Here is a 25,782-nt window from a genome sequence, read left to right on the forward strand (position 1 = left end):
TCGTTTACAATGTTTTTTTTTGTTTTTGTTTGTTTTTTGAAGAAGTATCTGAAACTGTACCCAGTAATGTTACATTTCTTATACAAGCAGTAGTGACGGTGTTTTATAAGAATCAAATGAGGACAGTTGTGCGCATAATAAGTTGAAATTGTATTGTATTAAAATGTATTATTTAATTCCATACCTTTTTAGTACCATTATAGCTTAGCATTACACTCTGTGTTATATAATGGTTTGGTAGCTTCACTAATCTGGTACCTTGACATCAGTAGTTTTTTTCATTGCCTATTCATTGTACCGTAAATTACATTTGGAGCCTTTTAGGGCATTTTACAGCAATATAAGTGGATTCTCTGGTGCTGTAAAATGGTTTTAGAACCGTCGTATTTATTGTATTGGCTAATTTTTTAGAGTGCATCTCAATCCACCTGCAAAGCCCCACTTGTTTACTGTAACATAATTAGCAGTTCTACCAGAACCTTTGCACACTACAAAAAGTGGTTCAAGTGACTTCCTGCACGCCGACAGGATAACCAAACTAGTCTAGCAGTCGTGTTTTACTGGGCTTCAAATTGCTATTAACGAGAGAAATACGTTTTATGAGCAACTTTTATCTAGTCTTTAGAAGACAAGTTTGTCTACCGCCAAGACATGGACGGCAATAAACAAACACCAAGTTTTGATCAAACAGGTACGTCTTTTTTTTATTTATTTACGCTAAATTCCTTAATTTACATTAAACCAGTACAACAAGGAAGTGCTTGCGTTAAATTGTTGCGTTAAGGTTCTTTGAATGTTTCTCGAGAAATTAGTGACACCCACCACAATAATCAGCAATGGGCAAATAATTTTTTTTTTCCGTTGTGGTTTTTTTTTTCTGTTATGGGTTACAGTCTTATATTATGTATACGTTTGTTTTTGTAAAACTCGTGATGTGTGTGTGTACTCGGAATGCTGGGAAGTAAATAAATACAAGTGGATGAGTTCACGGAGATCATTCTTGGAAGGTCGTTGGCTCCATTGGTCAGGTTCTGCACATAATCTGTGTAGAATGACTCCGTGAACGCACCCAGTACCTTGACTAAAATGTGGAAGTTGACGAAACAAAACATTGATTGTACGGGTTGGTCTGCAAAAAAAAAAAAAAAAAAAAATTAACCATGATTCAGGAACAAATACGTACCAGTATGTCAGTAACACATTTTCCCAACATTAAAATAATCAGTATGACGAATAAGGTGGTGACAATGTATAGCAACAATATGTATAGTATTGTATAACATAAGAAATGGCCATGCAAACTAGTTTAGGATAGTTGTTGTGAGTGCCATTTAAGACCAATATGTCATTAGGTTAACAAATCATGATACAGTATATTAAATGACAAATTTGCGTTTTCAAGGTACATGTAAAAATATGTGTGTTACATACAAACGGGTGTAATGGAGGCACCTGTCCCCAATATCTGATACTACCAATATAACCTGTGCTTAAAAATGTAGACAGGTCTCGTTCCAATTGAATGAAAAGTTTTTTCTGATATATGTACACACCTACATACTTATATCCAGTAATAAAAATGTAGCATGTTTATACAATTTTGTTTAATCTACTGTTGGAACAGTTTAAACCATTCCTGTGTAATTTAGGAAAGCTTTCCATTACATGAGAGTAGATGTTGAACTTCATGATGATTTGAACTTGGCTCTCGCTAAGATAAGCACCAACTAAGATGTAGCTTTGCAGTAAACTAATGTGATCCATCTGCATCTCCATCCATTTGCGTTGTTATCCATCTGATGATGTAGATATCCTTCTATCTGGTGTTGATTGCTGAAGTGTAAACGTGGCTCCAGGGATCAGCTCATTTTGCCCCCCCCCCCCAAGCGCATCAGCATACACAATGGCTGTGATGCTGGCTCCGGGGATCAACCCAGTGGGGTCTCCCCAGCGCATCAGCATGACAACCGTCTGGATTGAAGATCTGGATTGGATCTTCAATTGGGCACTTTCCATCCTTGGTGTTTTGTTGACTAGCCCACAACACCTCAAGAGGGCTCAACAGTGATTCTGGCATCCCAGCATCACCCCCCTCCATCCCCCACTCAGCTCAGCCCAGCTTACTTACCTGTACATCAGCGTTGCTTTGTTTCTATTGTGCTTGAGATCACCATCCAGAATCTTTTCGTCTCAACCACAGCCAGTTGCTGCTCCTTTCTGCTGCTTCAGATAAGTTCTTCACTGTGCGACGCAACTCTTGGCCACTAAACCCGACGTCTCTGAGAAACTAAATAATACTATAAATAATACTATAAACTAAATAATAATATAAACTCAGTGAGAGTTTATATAATAACTAAAAGTTTTTCCCTGTTTCAAGTCAGTGTCAAATCCAATGGACAAGACGTTGTGGAAGTTTCCAACCCCATATTCTTTACAGGAATTAGACTAGAGGCCATTGACGAATGGTCACGCAATCTTTCCAAAACAATTGTTACGTTTAATCAGTGGTGCCAGTGGTGGCACAGGTAGCAGGTGTCTTTCTTTTTTTTCCAACAATGTATTCCTCTACCTATTTGCAGAGCACCAGCACATTCGCTATAACCCCCTGAGGGATATGTGGGTCCTTGTCTCAGCTCACCGGATGAAAAGACCCTGGAAGGGTCAAGTAGAGAAGCCCTCAGAAGAATATGTCCCCCGACATGATCTCTCTAACCCACTCTGTCCTGGAGCCACAAGGGCAAATGGGATGGTACAGTAGACTCAACTAATCATGCCTTCAGTAGGGCTGGGTATACAGAAGGTGCTTGATATGGAGCCACATACTTGTGTGTTGGTGGTTAGATTAATTCTTTTGTTGTTAGTGGCCAAGTAATTATTTTTGCAGCCTACTTGATCATCTGAGAAAGCTATTCATGTGCTCTTTGATTGTCAAGTCGTTATAGTAACCTATAAAGACAGAAACATTATAATTTAAAAACTAAATCTTAGTCATTGATCTTAACTGAGATCTTAAATTATGTTTACTCTAACTGTTCTTTCTTCAGAATTGCAAAACCATTTCTTATTTGAGTGGCTTTCATCTTTTATTCTAAGGTAAACCCAGAATATGACAGTACTTTTCTGTTTGATAATGACTTCCCTGCACTGCAGCCAGATGCTCCTGAGCCAGGTGGGTCATTGTTGTTTCTGTATTATTATATTATGTTTTATTTTTTGAGAGATTACTGGAATTAGTTAACTTTTGTCAATGACTGATGGATAATTAGAATTATAGCCTGCCATAAGCAGATATTTTATATACTTTTTAACTGCAAAGAAGGTCCTTAACCAAGCAGTTATTGTGCTATACGCAAAACTCTAAAAGTATGTACAGTATATCGCCTCTACTTCTCCTTTGGAAAGGATATGCATCCCTGTGTCTGTCTGTTTGTATGTCCTTCTGTAAATACATACACCTAATGTCTTCACTTATCTTCAATATAACGAGTTTTGTTAAATTATACTGTTGGAGTGATTTGTTAAAAGAGGGTTCCAGTTTGTTGTCTCAAGAGTACCCTGCTTGTCAATTGCATTGTATTATTGTATACATGGAAATGTAGTAATCAAATGGTAGGCTTATTACATAAGATGAGAAGGTCGGTATAATGACTATCCAGTGAATGTTCTCTGTTTTTGCTATACTTAGGTAATCACCATCTCTAATTTTTCAAATTGTAGCAATTGGATTTTGGTAGGGGAAGTAGAAATGTTAGTCAATCTCCAACTGCTTTTAGTATCTCTATTATACCCAGAACTCATTACACAACTCTATTTCTTTTTAATGTTCTCACAACAAGATGTATTATTGTCCATAAAGTCGGTCTCCTGCGGACGATTTGATATAAAAAGATGTGAGAGCATTTTATTATAGTTTTGATATTTTTTGTTCTGGATGTAATGTGTGCAGCTAAATTATCCTAGATAAACAACGATCATTTTTGGATCACGGAATAAATTGTTAACAAGGTCAAATCAAAAGTGAAATCCTTTCTTTTTGTTGGAACCAGCTTTAAATATATTCATGTTTATAATGGTGACCTAGGGAGAATTTGCATTTAGTGTAAAATGTTATAACAAAAACAGATTTGGCAGGTCCCCAAGTGCAACATTGTTGGGTGGACTTGACCCACAAGTAAATGCAACATTCATTTAGCCTTCTAGAGTAATCAAGGAATTCCCTGTCCCGCCCAGAGCAATGCTAAATCCATTTGTGTAGACAGGTCCAAAAGAAAGAGGAGAAGCAGTGTATATCCACCATGCATTTTACAGTCTATTTTGAGTAATATATCGTGTAGCACATACAGTCACATATTCAGTTTAATAAGCACCTCGGTAATGGGAGTTTGTATGGGGTCAGCAATCCACTGTCACACCTACTACTGCTGATATCTCATTAAGCCTTTAAGATGACAATTTAATATTTTCAGTGTTGTGGACACTATGCGGGCAAAATGACCTAAGATGGCCACCATATTGGGGTATACGCTTCAAAATATCGCCTACTCATTACACAGAGGATATTCTGTAAATGTATAGGTCAAGTACAAGAACAATTAACCCTTTTTAAAATAGTTTTTTTTTTGCAAAGCTGCTGCCTCCACTGTGACAAAAGGTTGTATCTCAGAAACATTTGACATATTGATTTGAAATTTGCAGGATTACATAAACCTGTGATGTTACATGTGTTGCTGACAATTAAATTGATCTCTGACCAATATGGCTTGAGGCCATGGGGCTTTTGAAGGTACAGCTGAATAGAGAAAGAACACTTTGATTTATTGTCTTAATGTCTGGTATTCTTTTATTTTCTTACTTCAGTTCCATTACCTGTGGTGCCCAGTAAAATGGAACTATTTTACTGCCACATTGGTTTAAACTCTGGCCAAATCAATGATACAGACCTTTGACAAAGGGTATATGAAGTTTGTACACCGTATTCTGTGATTCTCGCAAAGTTCTAGTACAGTTGGAGTCCTTTTGAAGACTAAGTGTTTCAGTGCCACATTGTTTTTAACCTCTGAATATATTAACGATTCAATCTTTTTCATATTTCCTTCTTTTCATCCCTCCAAACCATTCTCTTTGATACGACAAATTCTCTTAAATTGTGCTTGCTGGGATGCTTTGTTTTTGTTAACAAAAACTCATATTTCTAGTTTGATAGTTTGTGCAAGCAGATGACAATCTGTTAAGTAGCCATTAACTCAAATATGTTTTTTCTGAATCATTTTTTTCTCTTTTAGGAGTTGGCGACCATTCACTGTTTCAAATGAAAGCAGCCAAGGGTGTATGGTAATAAGAAATGAATTAATTAAATTAGCAATCCTAATTACATTTGTGTTTATAAGTTAAATAACATAGAGGAGGAATACCATTATTATTTCTGATCTTGACAATGGCTTTCATCTCTTTGAGACTGCAAAATAATAACTGTTATTGTATGTTAGAGATTGATTTTTTTGGTGTACATTTTTTTACATGATTTCTTAATGTATTTTTAGCTGGATACCTCATTGTGAAACCTGTTTTGTGCAACAAGTTTTAGAAGTTTTGACCCAGTAGCTCCCCCAACCCTCTGCGACTTACTGCTAATTTTAGTTACATGATTTTTTGGCAGGGTCTTGAGATATTGATATTCAGAAGGATAGTCTTATTGCTGGCCATTATCTGAAATGTCTTAGCCCAAATCATGTAGTCACCAGAACGTCATAATGTCGTAGGTTTCATTTATTTCATTCAGTGTAAAAAAGGTTTTCTTATTCAAAATGTACTTGAAACATGAAAAACCACCTGTCAAAATATAGTCATGGCATAGGGCAGCGAGGGTGGCGTAGATTTGATGTGTTGAATCTGAAAGATTTGTGACTTTCTTCATGAAAGTTGTTGGAAATCTGCTGAAGTCTCCTAAACAAACATCACTGTTGAGACTGTTTTTTTTCTTAGATACCAAATCACCCGCTAACTTAGTGTCAACTATTGTCAGCTCCCTGTTTAGTTCTACTTTCCTGCCATAGATATATGTTGTCAGCCTGTGTCTTTCTAGAAGTAAGAGCCAGTGCCGTCTTGTGATCTGCCACTTAGGAAACACATTTCCTTTATTTTTGCTGGTAATACACAGCTGAGCACTAGATTGTGCTGTTGCTTACTAACATTAAGACACTTTGGCTGATTTAGCTTAAAAAACCACATACACACACATTCAAATGAGCACAACCAATAAAAACTAGTCAATTAAATTACATGAAACAATTTAGGATCACCAGCCCAAACAAAAACATGTCTTGCCTGCATTGAGGTCCATTTTTTGTTTGAAAAACTTTGAACAGTCTGAGATCTAAGATTATAAGTACTATTAGAGGTAGTTAACACTTTATTAAGATATTTTGGGGTTTTGTCAAGGATAGCCTTATAAAAAATGATGAAGTCAGACCAGCAAATCTATACGAATCACAGTGATGAACAGAATAACCCAGGTTGGTTATAAACCTCAATGCAGTATTTTTAAGACAGTGGAAGTAGATGCTGTATAAACAATGTCACCATAGTCAGTCAGAGGCAAAAAATGTACTCCACATCAGTTGTTTTCTAGTTCTGAAAGAAACAGATTTATGTCTACAAAAATAACCATTTCAAATGTAGTTTTTTGAGAGCGTATCGATATGGTTTGTTAAATTCTAATTACTAGCTAACTATACTCCCAAACATTTGCTGTTGTGTTTAGTTCAATGCAGTAAAGGTTGACATGAACTAAAGATCAACTCCTGAACTCCTAGTGAAAGTACCTTTACTGCGGAAATAAAAAGTATTTGAGTAATTGCAATAAGAACCACTAACAGTAATAGCAAACATTTAAAGCAAATGTAAGCTACTTGCTGCTTACACTGACACGCAACAAGCATATGCAGTGTTTTTTTTTTATTTTTTATTACAGAATAAATGTCAGGGGTCCCATGTACATCATCAACCAATCAATCAGAACCTTTATTTATCCCGATGAGCCAATTGAGAATAAATTCTCATTTACAATGATGACCTGGTAGGGGGCTCACAACACCACAGCAAACAACATATAACACAATAAATAAGGAGCAAAAAACACATTCAATCATAACACATAAAACTCAGCAGCAACTTAGTGCCAGTCAGCAATGAGTCAACCCTATGGCTTAACGTGACCTTGGATATGAACTGTTCAAATTGTACATTTTTGTTGAAACTCATATGGCTGTTGCAAACTGAATTGAGAGACGAACAAAAACTGTTGATACCCAGGGAACAAGAAGTTTAATAAAATGATTGAATCTGAAGTTATACAATATAGAAGGGTAATCCAGTAAACTACGCAAATAAGCAGCCGTTTACCCAATTAAGGTTCGGTAGATTAACATATACCAGTGTTTCAGTAGACTTGTATATAAAGAGGGCCAATTCATCAGATTGTTAAGGTCGACATGGTGAATTCTGTAGGGGCAAATCTTGTAGCAGAATGGTATAAGACATCTGGTTTCATCACTAGGCTTCTATAGGCCATATTATAAATAACATCACCAGTATGTAATGTAATTTTGTTCAACATATATACAGTGCAGTGACAAGTTTCCAACGTCATATTTGTTAGTAATTTGTTTTTGGAATATAGTAACATTTAAAATGGACATGATTTAAAGTAGCACAAAGGGCATAGGTGTGAGTTATTACTCCAAGCAACTTTTTGCCAGTATGTTCCAGTTCTTTGATCAAATGATTTGCCATATTTCAAGGGACACATACTTCACATGTATCTTTTGAAGTGGCAATGCAATTCAGTTTGCAATTTAAAATAGGAGGGGGAGGCTTGTTGACAATTCAGTAGCCTGTCAAAAATCTACATTTCTTATTAAAAAAAAAAAAAAAAAAAAAAAAAATACAACAGGATAATTGGGTTGTTATTGCATGAAAGTTCACCAGAGAGATCTGAGATATTACTTCAAAAAGTAAATAATCGTCACCTTAAGGGCATTTTATTGTTTAACTTTTTTTTTTTTTTTTGACACTTTCAATTTTAGGACTCCCTTTAAAAAAACATTCTCTTAAATGTAACCACATGTTAAACACCGGATGTAATTTCAAAGCAAATCTAGCCTCCTTTGACTCTAATTGTACAATGTGTAATTTATTTTTTAAAAGCTTTAAGCAAAGTTTATTTTTACTGGCTTTATTTATTATATTAATTATTTATAATTAAAATCATTTTCACAATCACATTTAAAAATAACCACAATAGTTTTCATTTATACTCTTGTGCAGGGTATAGAATGCATTTGGGTGTCTGGCCTGTGAATTGGTTGATCATGTCTTTATCATTATTAAACCATTTTATCTCTGAATTTATGTGACAGTGAAATTTAAATCTCTGTTCCTCCAGTTGGATGGTTGGAGTTTTGCTTTATACAGTTGTTTCCACAGCTGATAGTTATATTTATTAATAGGTAAAAGTACAACATTTAATAAATTAGATATAATGCTACTGGAACAGTCAAAAGCAAATCCATTATTTAAAAGTATTACGTTTTAATATCAATGTTTTGTTTTCTTTAAAGGTGGTAAATTCTTTGTGAATATGGCCCAAAGTACACCAACATCTCAAATGGTTTAACAATGCATTCCCACAAGATGGCAGCACAATCTAAAGGATAACCATAGACCATCTTAAGAACTTTAAGAACCTGTTAGGAGACATCTGATTTCAAAGACTGTCCCAAACTACATCAGTCTTCAAAAATTATCGGCTCCAGCTTGCACCTACACTGTTTACAGTGTTTTTGTATTTCCCCTGGATAAAAGCAGTGTTATCATTTTACAGTCAAAGAATACATCTGTTTGCAGCTGTCAGTTGAACCTGATTTCTTTTTTTCAGTAAAGTGATGTGCTTCCATCCCTGGTCAGATATCACCCTCCCACTGATGCAGGTCTCTGAGATAAAAAATGTCATTGACAAATGGGCTGAGCTGGTGGTAGATCTGGGGGCAACATACCCGTGGGTTCAGGTAAATGCCAGGGCTTAAAATTGGAAATGGTACATGAAGCTTTTAATCTCAAGGACGTCAGTGATTGAAAGTCATTTCATTATGTTAGAAATGGGGCCTATGTACAAAGAATGTTGATGGTTTTAGCCTAGTGGTTGCTAGAGGACCAAAAAAAAATGCATCATTGACCCATAGGTACTTTGGTAATTTTTCTGGTGGCCCTTCAAAGAGACTAAGGATTTGATGTTCATAAAGTCAGAATTAGACTAAAGGCACATTGACCAAATCAAACATCTCTGTTGCCCCAGCTGTACAGAGTGGATACAAAGGACTCGATTCTCTGGTGCCATTTAATTCAGCATTTTAGGTACCAAAAAATTAATTCAAACCAATATTATATGAGAAGTGTAATATTATCACACCATAACAGGACAGGTTTGATAAACAAACCTCACAATGCCATTCTCAGCAATACACTGACTGTCGCTGACTCATTCCCTTGCAGTCAGATTAGGAGGACTGTTATCCTTGTGATGTACCCTGTAGTTTATCATTTAAATAATGTCTTATTAGCCTGTGCACTCTAATTTCTCTCACATTTTAAATACTAGTGCAAGTTGGAATTTACAGACTTTTTAAAGTAAAATAATAAATAAACTGCTGATTCCCAGTACCTACTCACTTCGTGTTCAGTAGGTCTGCTTTTAGCTAGAGCACTGGAGTATGATTCACCTGACACACAGGTAATGATTATTTACCAGGAAACGGCAGCAGTATTTAATCAGATCATTAAAATAGATCTTCATGGTCAGTTCTCTGGAGCATCAGCTCCCTCTACTGGAACCTGCAGGACACTACAGCAGTAAGTCAGGTTTGTTCCCTACATCTCATCTTTCTTTAATCAATCAAGAGTGATGCCTATGTGCTCTCAGCCCACTAGACGTCAGACATTCCTGACCGATGTGTTGAAATATTTGTACTCCAGCATGAACACGGGCATTCATCTCCGTACTAAAAGGAAAAGCTTCACTCCCATTGGACTGCAGAGGAATTGTTGAATTTAGTTTAGGGTATCTGATTTTCATTCTGGTTTCTTGACACACACAAAAAATAAACAGTTACTTTTGAAAAATAAAACATTTTTGAACCAAATTGGGTTTTGACCATTCAAAACAGACTAAAAAAAAAAACAAACAAAAAAAACAACTTAATGGGTCTCACTAATTTATATGTATTTTGTAATATTCTTTCTTTTCAGATTTTTGAAAATAAAGGGGCCATGATGGGCTGCTCGAATCCACACCCTCATTCTCAGGTGAGTGTTCAAGGATGTAATGATGGCGTTTGACAAACGGGTAGAAATGAATGGTTGATTAGTCAACTGGTCAAATACAAAAGTGACTGTTGCCAGTCGCGTGATTGTGAAGTCATTGTGCTGTTTCAGATGAACCGAAGTGCAGTTGCGGTTGCAGCAGAGCTGGGAAATCAGATTAGGAGGACTGTTATCCTTGTGATGTACCCTGTAGTTTATCATTTAAATAATGTCTTATTAGCCTGTGCACTGTAATTTCTCTCACATTTTAAATACTAGTGCAAGTTGGAATTTACAGACTTTTTAAAGTAAAATAATAAATAAACTGCTGATTCCCAGTACCTACTCACTTCGTGTTCAGTAGGTCTGCTTTTAGCTAGAGCACTGGAGTATGATTCACCTGACACACAGGTAATGATTATTTACCATTGGGCCCCAACTTAGGGTGGATGGGCAAAGACTAAAAGTCTGACATCACAAGAAATAGTTTGCAAAAATGATTTAAATCCATTAAAACCCTGAATACGTCAAATGTTTCCCATGTTTGAAGTAGACACATAAATACATTTACATATATATGCACAGTGAATGTGCTTTAAAAAGCTAAATGGGCAGTGTCTCCAAACCAGCAAGAACACAGTCATATTGCATTAAGCAATTATTAAACAAAATGAAAGCTTGCAAATGACTTACCAACAGGGTAAGGCGACAAGGCTTGCTGCTGAATATTGCAATTATAGTCATAGTCCAGAGAATCGCACAGGTCTCTTTCAAACGACAGGAGAGCGCATGTTCAAGCGACTTGTCAGCATTGAGGCTAGCACAGCTGTCTTAATCCTGTTCATAGTGGAAAAGAGCCTTAAAAGTGCGTGGATATTTGGAAAGATAATCAAGTGGCAATCATCTCAAACTTAAATTAGTGTTGGGTCATTTTTCCCCACAGTCGATTTGCGCTTTATTTGTTGAACAAAGACTAAAAACTTCAGCTTCATCTATATTAACGCTGTACAACGTACAAGTACATGCCAGTAGTAGACTTTCTCTATTGCCGAATGTGTCCGGTGTTGGCAAGCATGCAGACATGGCTTTCGTGAGGCCATATCATATGTATCATTTTGAAAGCGGCTGTTCAATTTGCAAAAGTTGACAATCTAGTAAAATATGATTCCACATTACTCTCAAATCTTCATTAGAGTGCTCCCTGGTTGACTTTCCCAAAGATGAAGTAACAAATTAATTATACAGTCAGTTTGGTAATTTTCTCTTCTGACATTTATTTTCACATGTTGCCATTCCCATGGCTGAAGTGGATGTAAATGAATAATTTGCAGATTCGGAGGAAGAGGACGATATGTCAGTTGCTTTTGTGGCTTCAAAAAAAAAATACTAATTAACCTGCAAGTTTGCTTAAAAAACTGCACATTTTAAATAAAGTTGGAATATGGAAATGTCTGGGACTTAACAGATCTAAACCAACTGCCTCGCAAGCTGACAATCAAACTCAGCTTGCACATGATTCGTTGTGTAAGATCCCACCCAAACATTGCGTCACAATGATTACTTTGCTTTGATTGGCTAAAGCCTGCAACATTTTCTCTATAGCCTATTTGTCCCAATTTCAGCTCTCACCTTCAGGGGCACAGTTTAAATAAATAAATAAATAAATAAATAAATAAAATATACATTTACTTAACCTTGGCATTCACATAGGCGTAGATTTGGGTGGGCCTATGTGCTAACTGGATGGGCCGTGGCTATGGTTTACGACATTTTATGCAGTTTCAAAATACTGTATTTATTTTAAAACTGTATAACTGTACATACACAGTTCAAATAGATCACCAGATATGATCAAATACATGATTTATTTATTTATTTTTTAAAGCGGTGATCTGTTCAACTTTGTCAAATTAGTAGTTGTTCAACCCCTACGGCAAACTCCATTCAGACTGACTTAACACTTGTTAAGCTTAAGTCACTTCCTTTATTTCTGCCTCAGTTTAACCCAGTATTACACAGTGTAGGATACAGGCAGTGACTGAAAATGACTTGCACGTCCCAGTTGGACTATTCTGAGTAAAAAAAAATCACACATTTATTTGAGCGTTATTCTTGTAGGATTTTTGTTGTTGTTGTTGTTCTACCCATGCTACCAGCCATTTGTTATTACTACTGGAATGAACAGATGGGGACATTAAAAGCATGTTTTTAAATAAGGTTGAAATAAAAAAAAATAGACCACTGGGTGGCACAGTGATATAGTATTTGAAAGATGATGCTATAATACAGGCATTCTCTGTTATTCAGGTTTTCTATAACTTTAAACAGTAACATACAAACCAATCAATTGTGCAAATAGCCCTTTGTTTGTAGGTTGGAGAAGTTAATTATAACCATGCTGAATTTTCTAATGGCTTACAATTGTAGTAGGAACTGGAAATGCACTGAGGACTTTTAAGTGATCTGGATTCTCAAGGTTATTGTACAGACATGGAGACTTGAAAATATTGTAATTCAGTGGAATGTACTGCACGTAGTAACTGCGTCAGGTAGAATTTTGAAAGGGAAACACAAGCAAACAACAGCAATTAATAGGGAAACTGAATGTTAGAGTACATGACTTTTATAGCAAAATGAACCTTTCAGCGCTAGTAACTTAATAGAAAACCTACCCTAGGATAATTCATTAAATAGTTGCATTGTTGAATACTGAAAAATAAAAACATGGGCACATATTTATTAGAATGTTACTGCTTTTGCAGAATTGCGATTTTTGTTTTCCAATTGAATCCAAAATATAAACATGTGACTCATAAGCACAACTTTCATTATAAGATGTGAAGTTCCTTAAATGATTGACTCAGCAGCTTCATTACGAGCGCTTGGCTCGTAAACCTGCAGCAATGGATAAGAAGATAAAAAACATTCCCCAAATCTGAAAAAATCATATTGTACGCAAACAGGAAATAGTTAATCCATAACGCATGTAACCAGCCTCTTAAAAATATTCCCAAAACTCAACAATATCTGCTTACATGAATTCAGTTTTGCAACAATATTTGAAATAAAGTTGATGTGTAACACAACTTACAAGTAAGATCAGTACATGTTTGCACTGCTGAATCCTTAATAATGTAATGCACAGTAATTTCATTGGTTCACAGGTTAAAGCAGAGCCTTGTTTATTTCTTTTAAATGATGTCTATTCACTTAATCTATCAAGGATACATCATAATATTTTTTTGGTAGGCTTGACACCGGCACAAAAGTAAATTTTCAAGGGTTGGATCTTTCCTTGGGACCAAATCATATGGAGCTCGGGCAGGAACGGTTGAGTCATGATCAACCTCTAGTGTCCTGGCTGACTTTTATTTGGAAAATTACCATCCTCCCTTTTTTCTATTTAAAAGATCTGTCACAAAAATCATTAATTGCATTATATATATATATATATATATATATATATATATATATATATATATATATATATATATAATATATATATAGTCATTGTCCTTTTATTAAAGATATTAATGTTTCAAGATTAAGAACAGACAAAAAAATCTCACTTTTTGGTCCTTAAATTAACCATCTTGTTGTGTGAGATTAGTTTAAAAGATAATTGGGGCAAATTGCATTTTGCTGTAAAGACCTTGATAAATTATATTTTAATACCGCAAGATGTTTAAACCCAGGGAACAATTTAAGACTCCCATCGAGGAGCTGTTAAAGCCATTTAGGTTTTTTCTGTGAGCCTTAATTGTACACAGAGTGTGGTTTGTCTAATTAAGCACACATGAAAAGCTGGAATTGTTCAGACAGCTCTGCAGTGGGTGCCTAAATTATACACTGAAACCAGAAGTTTGATGAACAATAACATATTGATATTTGACCATAAATTGATTTGTAGTTACGTTTCTAGCATGTGGTTAACATGTTTTGTTTTTTAATTATAAGCAAGAGTAATTTATTGTTTCACCCATTTATTTTTTAATGGTCTTTGGTAGTAATTACTGTGGCTGCCACTTGTGTACTGCATATGTATTATTGCAAAAATCAATTTGAAACACAATTGTGATTAAAAAGGTAAAATGAAATAATCTACAAATATACACACATACTGTACCTAAACATATGTGAAATTACAATCCCAGTTGTGTTTAAAAAGAAATTTGCAACAACAACAACAGAATTGTATTTATATAGAGCCTTTAGGACACATCTTCCCAAAGCGCCCTTTTAACATTTTGACTCTAGGCAGCTGCAGCAGACTTTCATCCCAAGAACTGGAACTGCAGCCTGGGACACGAGGAGACAGAAATAAATACAGCTACATGGGGAAAGGGCTTTTAAAGCCTTATCAACAATTTAAGACCTTGCTCTTAGCCAACAATGACTCTAGCACGGAGGTGATATGTTACGACCCTAACGTGGTGAGTTTTAACCACATCCAGTTCTTCGTGTTTATACTGCCAATGTGTGATGTCCCTAGTCACGATCGTTGGATTTCCCATTACTTCTCCTATGAAAGAGTGTACTACTTTTTCCTTTGATGGTATGTTTAGTGGTAAACATGAATGTTTTGCCAAATATCTAGAAGCCCTGCTCTAGTTTGGGGCTTCTAGATATTTGTAAAATGTGGTGAGTTTTCAAAGACTAGACGTCCATGAAATAAGACTATTGTACTGTTGCTCCCCTTTAATCTCCATTAAATTATTTCTGTCTTCCGCTCATTCCCAACTTCAATTTTTTTTTCATCTTCATACTGGCAAAAATAATAACAAGTACCAGGGCCTCATTTCCCTGGAACATTGTCATTTCCCCTGAGCAAGGCACTGCTAGACACTCAGGATGTGTGAAATAGCAGTTTCCATGTCTATTGAATGAGCGTGAACCAATCTGTATGCCTTTAATGTTACCTGTCACATCTGAAGTCACTTAATTTAGTTTAGATATGAGCCCACATGTAAATAGAAGGAGAAAACAAGCTGTCTGATGCCCAGTATCGCTTTCCCTCCCAGCTCAATGGCACAGTCATCATGCAGAGTTCAGTTTAATAGCCTTTCTATCAGTCTGGAAATTCATTTTTATTCCTGTCACTGAAAGAAGGTACAAGTAAAAGGGTGCTTTTCTTATATATTCTGTCACACAGAATGTCTATATGGATTGACAATTTAAGTAGGGTAGTCCACTAAAGCATCTTATGTGGAAATTTGGTTTTTGAAAACCAGTCAATAACCATTATACAGAATAATACAGTAAAATCTGTTCAATATCACTATACAAGAACTATACTGAACATACAAACTGTCTATTTAGACCTCATCTAGTGCTGGATCAACACATGATAGTGAAATTATTAACAATTAGTTTAGTCTTGATTATTTATTGTACTGAAAAATGCTTAGTGGTAATCATATTGTTGGCAATAATCGTGTATCTTAAGCCATCTAAAGCTAAAAAGGATCAGTGTCACTGATACTAAGAGATGTCTCATTCTTCTGTCTCCTGTAGACAAAATGGTTATCCATAGAAAGTGGTGGTTGAGAGAACAGCGGTACGACTTTATTTTAAAAAGCCAATAAGCAAAATGTAGGAAAAACAGAGAACAAGTTGCAATTAATGTTAGCAATCATTTTTTAGGTAACAATCGATAGTTGGAAATGTCATTATTATCCAACCTTTACCACAGTTAAGGTCTGCACACACTGGACTTGATGCAGTTTGCCCTGTGATAAAATGGTACTTTCGCTGCGACACTTACCTTTCACACTAGTGGTGACAGGTATGCACAATGTTATTGTATCATCAGCTGGAAAAAATCACACGTATGATAGTCCTGTTATACAGCTAATAAAAATTTAGTCCACATAATAACTTTTCAGAATATTTATTTCAGTAAAGATAAACAAATCATCCATACCAGCTATATCCAGTTTCCTGGAAATGCACTGCCAGATGTTCTCCCTCATTGACACTTTATCATTTGTGTGCCCTTTATTGTACAGCTCCAGGTATTTTGATACTGCAAGAATGATCTTTTCTTATGCCATTGTTTACTGAAGGCATGCAAGGGAAGCTGTTCCTCATTAGTCAGTACCTTAGCTGCCACGCGACAAAACTGCAAAAATAGACACCAATCCTATTTATTTTGTGTCACTTCAGTGTCACCCGCCGCTTTGCAGGCAGTGTGAACGGCTCGTATAAAAAATACATGTTTTATTTGTTTTGTCGTGGTGCTGTGTGTCGTGTGACACATTCGTTTGTCATATCGTGTCTGGTGTATAGAGTCCTTTACTCACTTTTATTCTTTTGTTTGACACATATTTATTGAATTCCTTTCGACTCTTATTTATTAATTGAAACCGTTGCAAATCACAATGGAAACACCCGAAAAGTCAATTGCAGATTTCTTTCCACTGTGTCTGTGTCTGTTACTGAACAGGTGTTAGGGTCAAACACTACGCATTACCTTCCCTAGCTACCTGCTTTGTTGTACGTATTTTTTTCGATTTGTTTTGCTATTTTTATTAACGTATCCCTGGTCCGAAGTCAGTTTTGAGTGGCTATTTTCGTGTTACATTGGTTATGCATCAGGTCTTCCTGTCAAAATGTCACCTGAATTCAAAACATCACCTGGCTGAATTAAATATGTTCAATCAGAAACATTTAATTATTTCTTGACTGTACCAGCCCCCTCCGGCAAAGGTTCAAAAGGGCAGGAACAGATTTATGAATACGTACAACAAAGCGGCAAGCTAGGGAAAACAATGTGTTTTAAAGCCTACAGTCTACAGTATAATAAGTGGGACGATATTTCACCCCTGGGGTGGAGGGGGTGGCGACGACACATCAGAGGAATTCATATAGTTAAATGGCAGACACATAATCCTTCACTGTAGATTATTAAAATAACATGTTTGCATCAACTAGATAGCACGCCAAGGAAATGTTCTCTACCCCCCTCGGTGTGATTGTCTGTTTCCGGTGTTAAGCACTTTTCAGAATAGTTTGTGATTTAATTCCAATTTCATAAAATTATGTTGGTTAAATAATCTACACTTGGCCTTTAGTTTATGCCAATTATTGTATTTCTCAATGATTCTCTTCATAAATGGGTGTGCATAATACTAAATAATGTAAATATTAGTTAATCTTTTCACATTGCAACTAGTGTTTGCTTGGTAAACACTTGCTGGTAGGTTGTATTAAGTTACAGTAAAACATGCAGCAACGTGAATATACCCATGGGACTTCTGCATAACATATATTTCCAAAACAGTAAATTATTATTATGATAACCACATTTTAAAGCATGGCTTATTTTATTAATAAACTCCAGTGATTGTTTTATTTCTCAGTATGCCGCTTTTAGGTACTGAAGCAGAAATACAGAGGTTGGACAAAATAAATCAACACCTGCCATATATAGTTCATACTTTTTTGTATAAGTGGGCCTTTTCTCATCTGACTTGTTCATTTGTTATAAAAACTGAAACCCCTGATATTATGTAATTTCTCTAAAGCAGAATCGCTGTTTTGCAAGTTAGTTTCAGTCATGATGGGCAAGACTGCTTATGGCCTCGTGTCTCACATGCTTCCCACGTGGGTAAGGTATGTCTTACCACACACTATCAGAAAATATCACTAGTATAAAATGTGGTAGTGCAGCAGGTGGATTAGGTTTTCAGAGGTTGTCCAAAAAGACCAAATATTTGTCTTAACTGTGACATCCTGCAAGATCGTATGATTGTTTTTTTAGCAGAACCTTTGTGGGGGCAAGCCCAAACTTGTCTTCCCACCTCTGTCTGACACTGTCAGCAATTTGTGGCGTTCTATAAGAACTATATTCATAAAAAAAGGTCCTGATAATTTAATGTAAAAAGTTGCCTTTTTAGTGTAGTCATAATCTTTTATTTTGTCAAAAAAGGATACTTTCTATAAGTTGTTCAATGTATAGAATTGCACTGCAAGCAAATAGAAGACTTGGTCAATATATTGAAAAAAACCTATAATTTTGTGGCTTACTGCTACAGGCACATGCTCTTTTATTACATTACGTGTTTGGCGCTAAAAGCTTATAGCAATTATCAAATGTTATTTGACTTTTTTGGTTTTTTTTTTTAAATGGGGATTTGAATTTCATTGGAGAGTTTATGATAAACACTATTTAAGATGTATTTTTAAATGACTATTTTGTTCAAGTATGCTATCAAGCATGGTACACGATTTATCGTCACACACCATAGAGTATAGACAGTTCTGTAATAAAGCTCTGCATTGGTAAATCTGTTTTCCCCAAATGTACTAAAATAAACTTGGCCAGCAACAACAAAGAAAATTAATAATGTAATGAATGAATTTCAAGTCTAACACCTGAGTTTAGTGACTAAATCTTTAGTTTATGTACACGTGTGGTGTATCGGCCCTGTTTGCCAGTTTCACTACTCTTTAGTCAGAAAGGCAAGTGCCTGAGACAATGCAAGGACTGTTTTGCAGTTTAACCAATCAGTAATAGTGAGAAGAGGGCATGTGTCAGACAGCAGAGATATGTATTGAAATTAACCACCAGTACATGTCTTTGTAAAGTGCTGGAGCCAAGGAGGAACCTTTTTTATTTTTATTTTTTCGTATTTTTTCATTACGTTAAGTGATAGTAGATCAAACTCTGCAACAAAAGATAACAGATTTGCTTGCCAACACAGTAAGGATACACATTTAAAAGTGTCATATTTGTATGAATGACTAGAGAATGTGGCACCAAATGTATTGTCTGCTTCAACACCCATGCTTAGACCAGAGGCTCCCAACCCTGGTCCCGGGGACCCCCTGTGTCTGCTGGTTTTTATTCCAACTGAGCTCTCAATTACTTAACTAGATCTTTAATTGAACTGATAATTTGCTTAATTTGACCTTTTTACTTGTCAGCTCTTAAACAGTTGCAGAGTTCAAGTTACTTATAAAATGGGTTGTAGCTAACTTGAAATCTGTTTCTGAGCTGAAAACAATGAAAAAGGTCAAATTAAGTAAATTATCAATTCAATTAAGTGTTTAGTTAAGTAACTGAGTGCTCAGTTGGAATGAAAACCAGCAGACACAGGGGGTCACCAGGACCAGGCTTGGGAACCACTGCTATAGATAATAAATCATCCTTTGAAAGGAGGGGAGATCTGCTGGTTAGAAAGCACTTGGCTGTTTTATAAGGAAATGTAGTGGAGATGGAGACTGTCGTACTTACGATTCTGGCATATCGTACATCGGTCCATCTTTATTGCACTTGCATTTGTGCATATATCTGGAGAACGACTTACCCAATTGTAATCTTGGTATTAACACTATTTAACAAACGTTAATGAGTATCAGATTCTGGAGATATAGGAGCTTGTCTGTCTGCCCATCCATCTGTATGTCACACTCCATTTTTGCATTAACCTTGAGGATTGCTTATCTAATTGTGATAAAACATTTAATTGCCAATTCATATTCTATACTATTCATTTTCATCGTACTAATAGCTGTAATTTTGAACGAGGCTATGTATGTTACTGACATACTTGTTTTTATCAACATAAATCATACTGAGAGCTATTGTGATTGGCACATTGGAAAACGCTATATAAAATCACAGGGGCTCGTCACTGAAAGGGTTAATAGGACTGCTTCTCATTAACTTCACGGTCTACTGCTGACTTGCATGTGTCTAGGAACCACAGAGCAGTTTAGCGGGCAATAGTACAAACTAAGTTGCACACAATCTGTATTTATATAAATATATGCCAAATCCTTGCAGTCTGACAAGGATATATAATTATTTGTTTTAAGGGGTTACATTACCATATGAATGAAAGAAGAAATTAAATAGTGCATGTCTTTATTTTTGACCGCACAGTGATGCGGCCTGCATTCCTGCCAAACCTCAAACCTCTAACTGAACCCGTAATCCGTTACCAGACTGAATGAGCTATAACCTATTTTTATTTTGTAGGTGTGGGCCAGTAATTTTCTTCCCAATGAGCCAAGACTGGCGGACCACTGCCAACGAGAATACTACAGGGATAAAGGCGTGCCAATGCTGCTGGAGTATGCCAAGCAGGAGATCCAGAGAAAGGTACCTTTCTGAGGGCTACTAGTGGGAGGCTGTAAGGGACAATGGTGCTTGTTCATATGGCACCTGAACCAGTATATTGATTTGTGTTTGCCTTCACACATTACTTTGGATTTATTATCAGTAACCTTAGTTTCTACTTTTACCCAGGTCATTATTCCTAGTTCCCTTTCTCTATAAGAAAATACAATAATTAAACACCATTTTGAAATGCAGTAGTAAACACTAACTTGGCCTGGCATATGTTTCCATTGCGTTTTGATCTGGTGTCCATGGTCTGGAAACAAGGTGTGCAGTGTGGTTAGATAGGTAACAGTGAGTCTGGCTGTATCGGTCTGTGGAGTCAGTACTGTCAATGCTGTTTTAGATTGTGCATTTGTAATACAAGGACTACAAGACTTGTTGAGATTGATGGCTCATATCAAAATTCTACTCCTTCATATTTAGAACATAAGAACTTTATAAACGAGAGGAGGCCATTCGGCCCAGCTTGCTCATTTGGTTGTAAGTAGCTTATTGATCCCAGAATCTCATTAAGCAGCTTCTTAAAGGATCCCAGGATGTCAGCTTCAACAACATTACTGGGGAGTTGGTTCCAGACTCCCACAATTATCTGTGTAAAAAAGTACCTCCTATTTTCTGTTCTGAATGCCCCTTTATCTAATCTGCATTTGTGACCCCTGGTCCTTCTGGGTCGACACTGTGTACCTTTTAGAATTTTGAATGCTTGAATCAGATCGCCGCATAGTCTTCTTTGTTCAAGACTGAATAGACTACATTTATTTTAGCCTACCTGCATATGACATGCCTTTTAAATGCAGGGGATTTGTTTATTTTAAGAGCTCCTAGTCCCTTTGCCTCAGTTATGCTAAAGTTGTTTAAACCGGATAGGAACAGGTAGACATGGGGCATGTTGTCCGTATCCTCCTTTGTAAAAACTTGTGGAAAGTAATCTAGACTTCCTCGGGGTGAAGTTTATCATCCAGTAATAATAAGAAGAATTCAAGTCTCACATAATGGCAGTTGACAAAATAAATAAATAAATAAATAAATTATAAGAAAAATTAGCTTTTAGCAATTTTAAAATATAGTTAATATGTATCGGTGGTTATCTTTCTAGCCGCAGTGCTATCTCAGAGAAAGGCTGTAATGGCTTGCATTTGATTCATGTCTCTTTCACTCACAAACCCTTGAGGGCAGTGTTTTCATCCTGCCGCCTGTCAGTGGTACGTATTGATTTATATAGGTGCTGCAGTCAGAGCCTTCGCTTGATAACGCCATCACTGACAGCCCTTTGGTTTTAGAGACTATTATCCCTTTGTGTTCTCCTAAATCTCGATCAGTAAAGTGTTGAGCTCATTATTGCCTGAAGCAGCTGCTGCTGGGAGAGAATGGTTCTGACTTGCTACCAGTGGTGCCTTCTTCAGGACTTTTTGTCTTGTAATAGAAATGATGATCCTCAGAAGCAGAATTTTTACATGGGAACCTGAGCCTATGCTGATAATTATATATTTGTTTGGAAAGTGTATCTGATAAGAATGTAGGCTTTGTATACCATTTGTATAACACACAAATTCCAGATGTCAAAATGTAGGCTATTGTACCATCTTTGTTCTTCCCAATATCTTACATGAGGAAATTGAAAAACACTTCCCGTTGTTTTTTTTTGTTTATTTTTTTTAACTAAGTTTCATTTTAGTACTACTATTTTCTCAGTATCTGTATGCATATCAGAGGCACAGGTAAAAATGTATATTATTGAAGGAAATAGGGCAAGGACTCATTGGCTTGGTTTTCATGGAGATTCTAACTAAATTCTCTCTATAGTGTCATGAGAATATGACGTAGGCCGCACATGTCATGCATATTCTTCAAGCTATAGAAATTGCACAGCCAAAGCATGGTTCAGCAGTAAAGGGTGGGTAAATTGCCTCACTCTAAAAAGGCATGCAAATTAAGTTTTTTTTATTTTTTTTTTGTTGCATGGCGACAAGTTTGAAAGCTGTACCATATCTGCACAAGACTTCAACAGTGAAAATCCTGTTTTTGATGTAACCTCTCACAATTTTCTACTATTAGTAAAGGCTGTTCCAAGGAACTACTGAAAGCCTGACACTTTGACCAAATGGAACAAAAATAAGCATACTTAATGGAAAAGAGATCATTTATTCCGTGTTTCAAATTATTGCCATTTGCAAGTGACTCCTAAAATGACAGAGCTTCATAATTTAGTTGTTTTTTAAGCTACTACAAAGTAAAAAAAAAAAAAAAAAAAAAAAAAAAAAAAAAAAAACAAACCAAACCACACCCATTAAAAAACTGAATTTGTGAGAAATGCCATTCAAGTATTGTACATTAGGGAAAGCTTTCACGAACACTTGCATATATAGTTGAAGATCTTCATTTACTTTAAATAGCAATATTCTTATTTAATATATTTCATTCAAATTATTAGTTTTTTGTTCGCAAACAACTGTCCAGAAGCCTGTACACTATTTTAACTGTTTTGAACCAGCTATACCCCAAGCTATGGCTTACTTTGTACATGCAAATGTGGTTACATTTACGTTGCATGAAATAAAATCAAATTTTATTTAGAAAGCGCCATTCACACCAAAGGCATCTCTAGGCGCCGTACAGCAGCTCAAAGGAAGTAAGCCTGTAACCAATTCAAAGGAAGTAAGTACTATCCGAATCTGATCACCAATTGCAAAGTTCTGCCATCTTGTACTTTTGGTGAAAGTAGATTTGGTAAGTAGGAAGCAAAGGAAAGTGCTCATGCCTTAAGCCTGAATTTCAGAAATCTGATATACAGGTAGCCAGTAGTATGAGTACTCTGTGATGAGTGAACTACAATACTAGGGAGCTGATTTCTGAATTACTAACTCTGCTGATATTACCTGAAATCCATTAGCATCCATATTAAGAAAATTCATATTAATATCTCAAAAGAAGAACTACAGGGATGATTTAAACTTATCTGGTGTCACTGGAATTCAACCTGACTGCATTTAAACCCAGAAGGTAAACACTTGAGAGCACACTGATTTTATCCATGCGGCTAGTTTAAAGCAGGGACAAGTTACTGTTCCAGCCAGAAATTGCACTATACAAAAACTGAACAGGAGCTTGGCTCTAAATTGCACCATGGGAGCTTGGCTGTAAGTTGTCTCTCTTCTGCTAACACTTCTAAGCTGATTGTGTTTTTGGCATCAATCTTATAATTAAAAAAACAAAGCCCTCTGGCATTTTGCAAGCCATTTAAAAGCAAAAATAATGTTCTGTTTAATGCAAAGTTAGAGCCGTAGTTTTTTATGGCTTTGGCCTAATTTTGCAATGCTTGCAGTCACAGACAAAAGTATTGGTACTTTACATTTACTATAAGATAATTCAAGAAAACATGTTTAATACAAGCACCCCTTAATGTACCAAGGAAATGAGCGGTTGTTTAAACGGTTTCTTCTTAAAATACATTTGAGAGTGACTCAAAGAAAGATCCAACCTGTCAATACATTTTACACCCTGTTTTGTGCACCTCATTGCAAAAATAAGAAACTTACCTTCATTTTCTTTGTGGGGCACATATGACTCTTGTACCTTTTTGAAGGGTTAAACAATTTTCATCAAAGTTTAATCATAAAATAAACCATCTAAAATTTGCCAAGAAATATGACTCTGAAGCATTAAAAATTATCTGGTCCAATGAGACTAAAATATAACTTTCTTTCCCAAAAATGGACCATAGTTTAGAGAAAAAAAGGGAAAGCCTTTAATGAAGAAAACCTTGTACCCACAGTTTGATCATGATTTGAGGATGTTTTAGACACTCATGTGATTTGAAGATTGAATGAATGCAGCCATGTATCAAAACATTCCACAGAGTACAATGATACCATCTGCTCGTAGGCTGATACGCAGACAGTTTATCTTCCAACATGACAATGACCCAAAGCATATGGCTAAATCAACTCTTGAAGAAAACAAAGATTTGGTAAAGCCTTTGACTGATCTGAAAAAAGCAGTGTGTATCCAATCTGTTTTAACTGAAATAATGTACCTGAAATAAGGTACCTTATCATAAACTTTTAAAAGCCATAATAAAAATAAATACTAAAGCAGGGGTGACTATTTTTCTCATGAACAAATACTTTCAATTAGTTGTGTTGTTTTATGATAAAGATTATTTGTTAAAATTACTAGAAATTGTGTATTTTGCTTTTTGTTTTATTTAAGTGGTTAAAGTTTACGAAATGCTTATCCTTAATCTATTACCCTGAATTATGGCATAATAAGCATAGGGTGCCAATAATTTAGTCTGTGACTGTACCTGCTTTGATACCCTTTGTTCTTCTTTGCTCTTTGCTGTCATTCAGCATGCATTGAAAATCCATTAGACCACTTTAAGTAACACACAACACAAAAAATGTTTTGGCCATCTGAGATGTCTTTCCTGGTATAAGTAATTAGATAGCTTAAAGAAAAAAATGACATGCTTATACAGCTGGCAATCTGCCATTGCGAAATAATGAGATTACCTTCCCAGGATTCTGATCAAACCTGCCAGATGTTGCTGATATTAATGGGGCAACTATTGTTTGTGTGTGCTTGTTTTACTCATTATTCAGTGGGGAGTACTGAAATGAGAACAGATACAAATGTTCTAGATTATCCTTCTGTTGTCCTTATACAGAATACTAAGAGGCAATGTAAATCATGGCCCTCATGTTATAGCTTCATATTCAAATACTAAAACAGAAAATAGTTGCCTTCTCCTCCAATGACTCCATCTTGCTTTGCCTTGTGAATGACAATCACATATTGGCAACACATGTTTATTGCACATTATTTAAGCATTAGAATTCACGTACGTGAAATGAGTTTAAAGTGTTTGTAGAGATCCCAGTACGTCTTCTCCTGTGTACAGATGTCGTCTTGTGCATAAAACATACGGCTCAATTCGAACTTTAAAAAAAACAACTCTTTTTTTATGTTTAACAGTTGCTCCTGGCATCAACAGATGTGATTTTTAAGGGATAAAGGAATATTTTAAATAAATAGGTTTATTTACTTTTGTTTGTCCGAAACGATCATTGTAATATTTATTTTATTTTTTTAAAGAAGGGCTCGAGTGTCCATGTGAAGCATTTTTATCAGTAAGCAATGATTTTAGAGCAGGTGCCATTAATTATTGTTATCTCTCGGCCACTTTTTATTTGACGTTTTGTTGTTGCGTAATAACAGAACGGCTGATCTTCATAGAAAACAATGGGAGAGCAGAGTCTGACATTTGTATAATATAAGTGAATACGTTGTGTGTA

General features: G+C 35.8%; 1 protein-coding gene across 1 annotated transcript in view; it reads left to right on the forward strand.

The window, feature by feature from the left end:
* The first annotated feature begins 246 nt into the window (after nucleotides 1–246).
* Nucleotides 247–25,782, forward strand: part of LOC121303896 (galactose-1-phosphate uridylyltransferase-like) — a 67,047-nt gene continuing 41,511 nt past the window's right edge. Inside the window, exons 1-7 of the mRNA XM_041234753.1 lie at nucleotides 247–691; nucleotides 2,583–2,752; nucleotides 3,097–3,172; nucleotides 5,286–5,334; nucleotides 8,939–9,068; nucleotides 10,306–10,362; nucleotides 20,345–20,467. Of these exons, the coding sequence (XP_041090687.1) occupies nucleotides 652–691; nucleotides 2,583–2,752; nucleotides 3,097–3,172; nucleotides 5,286–5,334; nucleotides 8,939–9,068; nucleotides 10,306–10,362; nucleotides 20,345–20,467 (645 nt within the window). The 5' untranslated portion in view covers nucleotides 247–651. The remainder of the gene's footprint in view (nucleotides 692–2,582; nucleotides 2,753–3,096; nucleotides 3,173–5,285; nucleotides 5,335–8,938; nucleotides 9,069–10,305; nucleotides 10,363–20,344; nucleotides 20,468–25,782) is intronic.

Source organism: Polyodon spathula, chromosome 2, assembly GCF_017654505.1.
Source record: "Polyodon spathula isolate WHYD16114869_AA chromosome 2, ASM1765450v1, whole genome shotgun sequence".
In the NCBI taxonomy this organism is placed as follows: Eukaryota; Metazoa; Chordata; class Actinopteri; order Acipenseriformes; family Polyodontidae; genus Polyodon; species Polyodon spathula.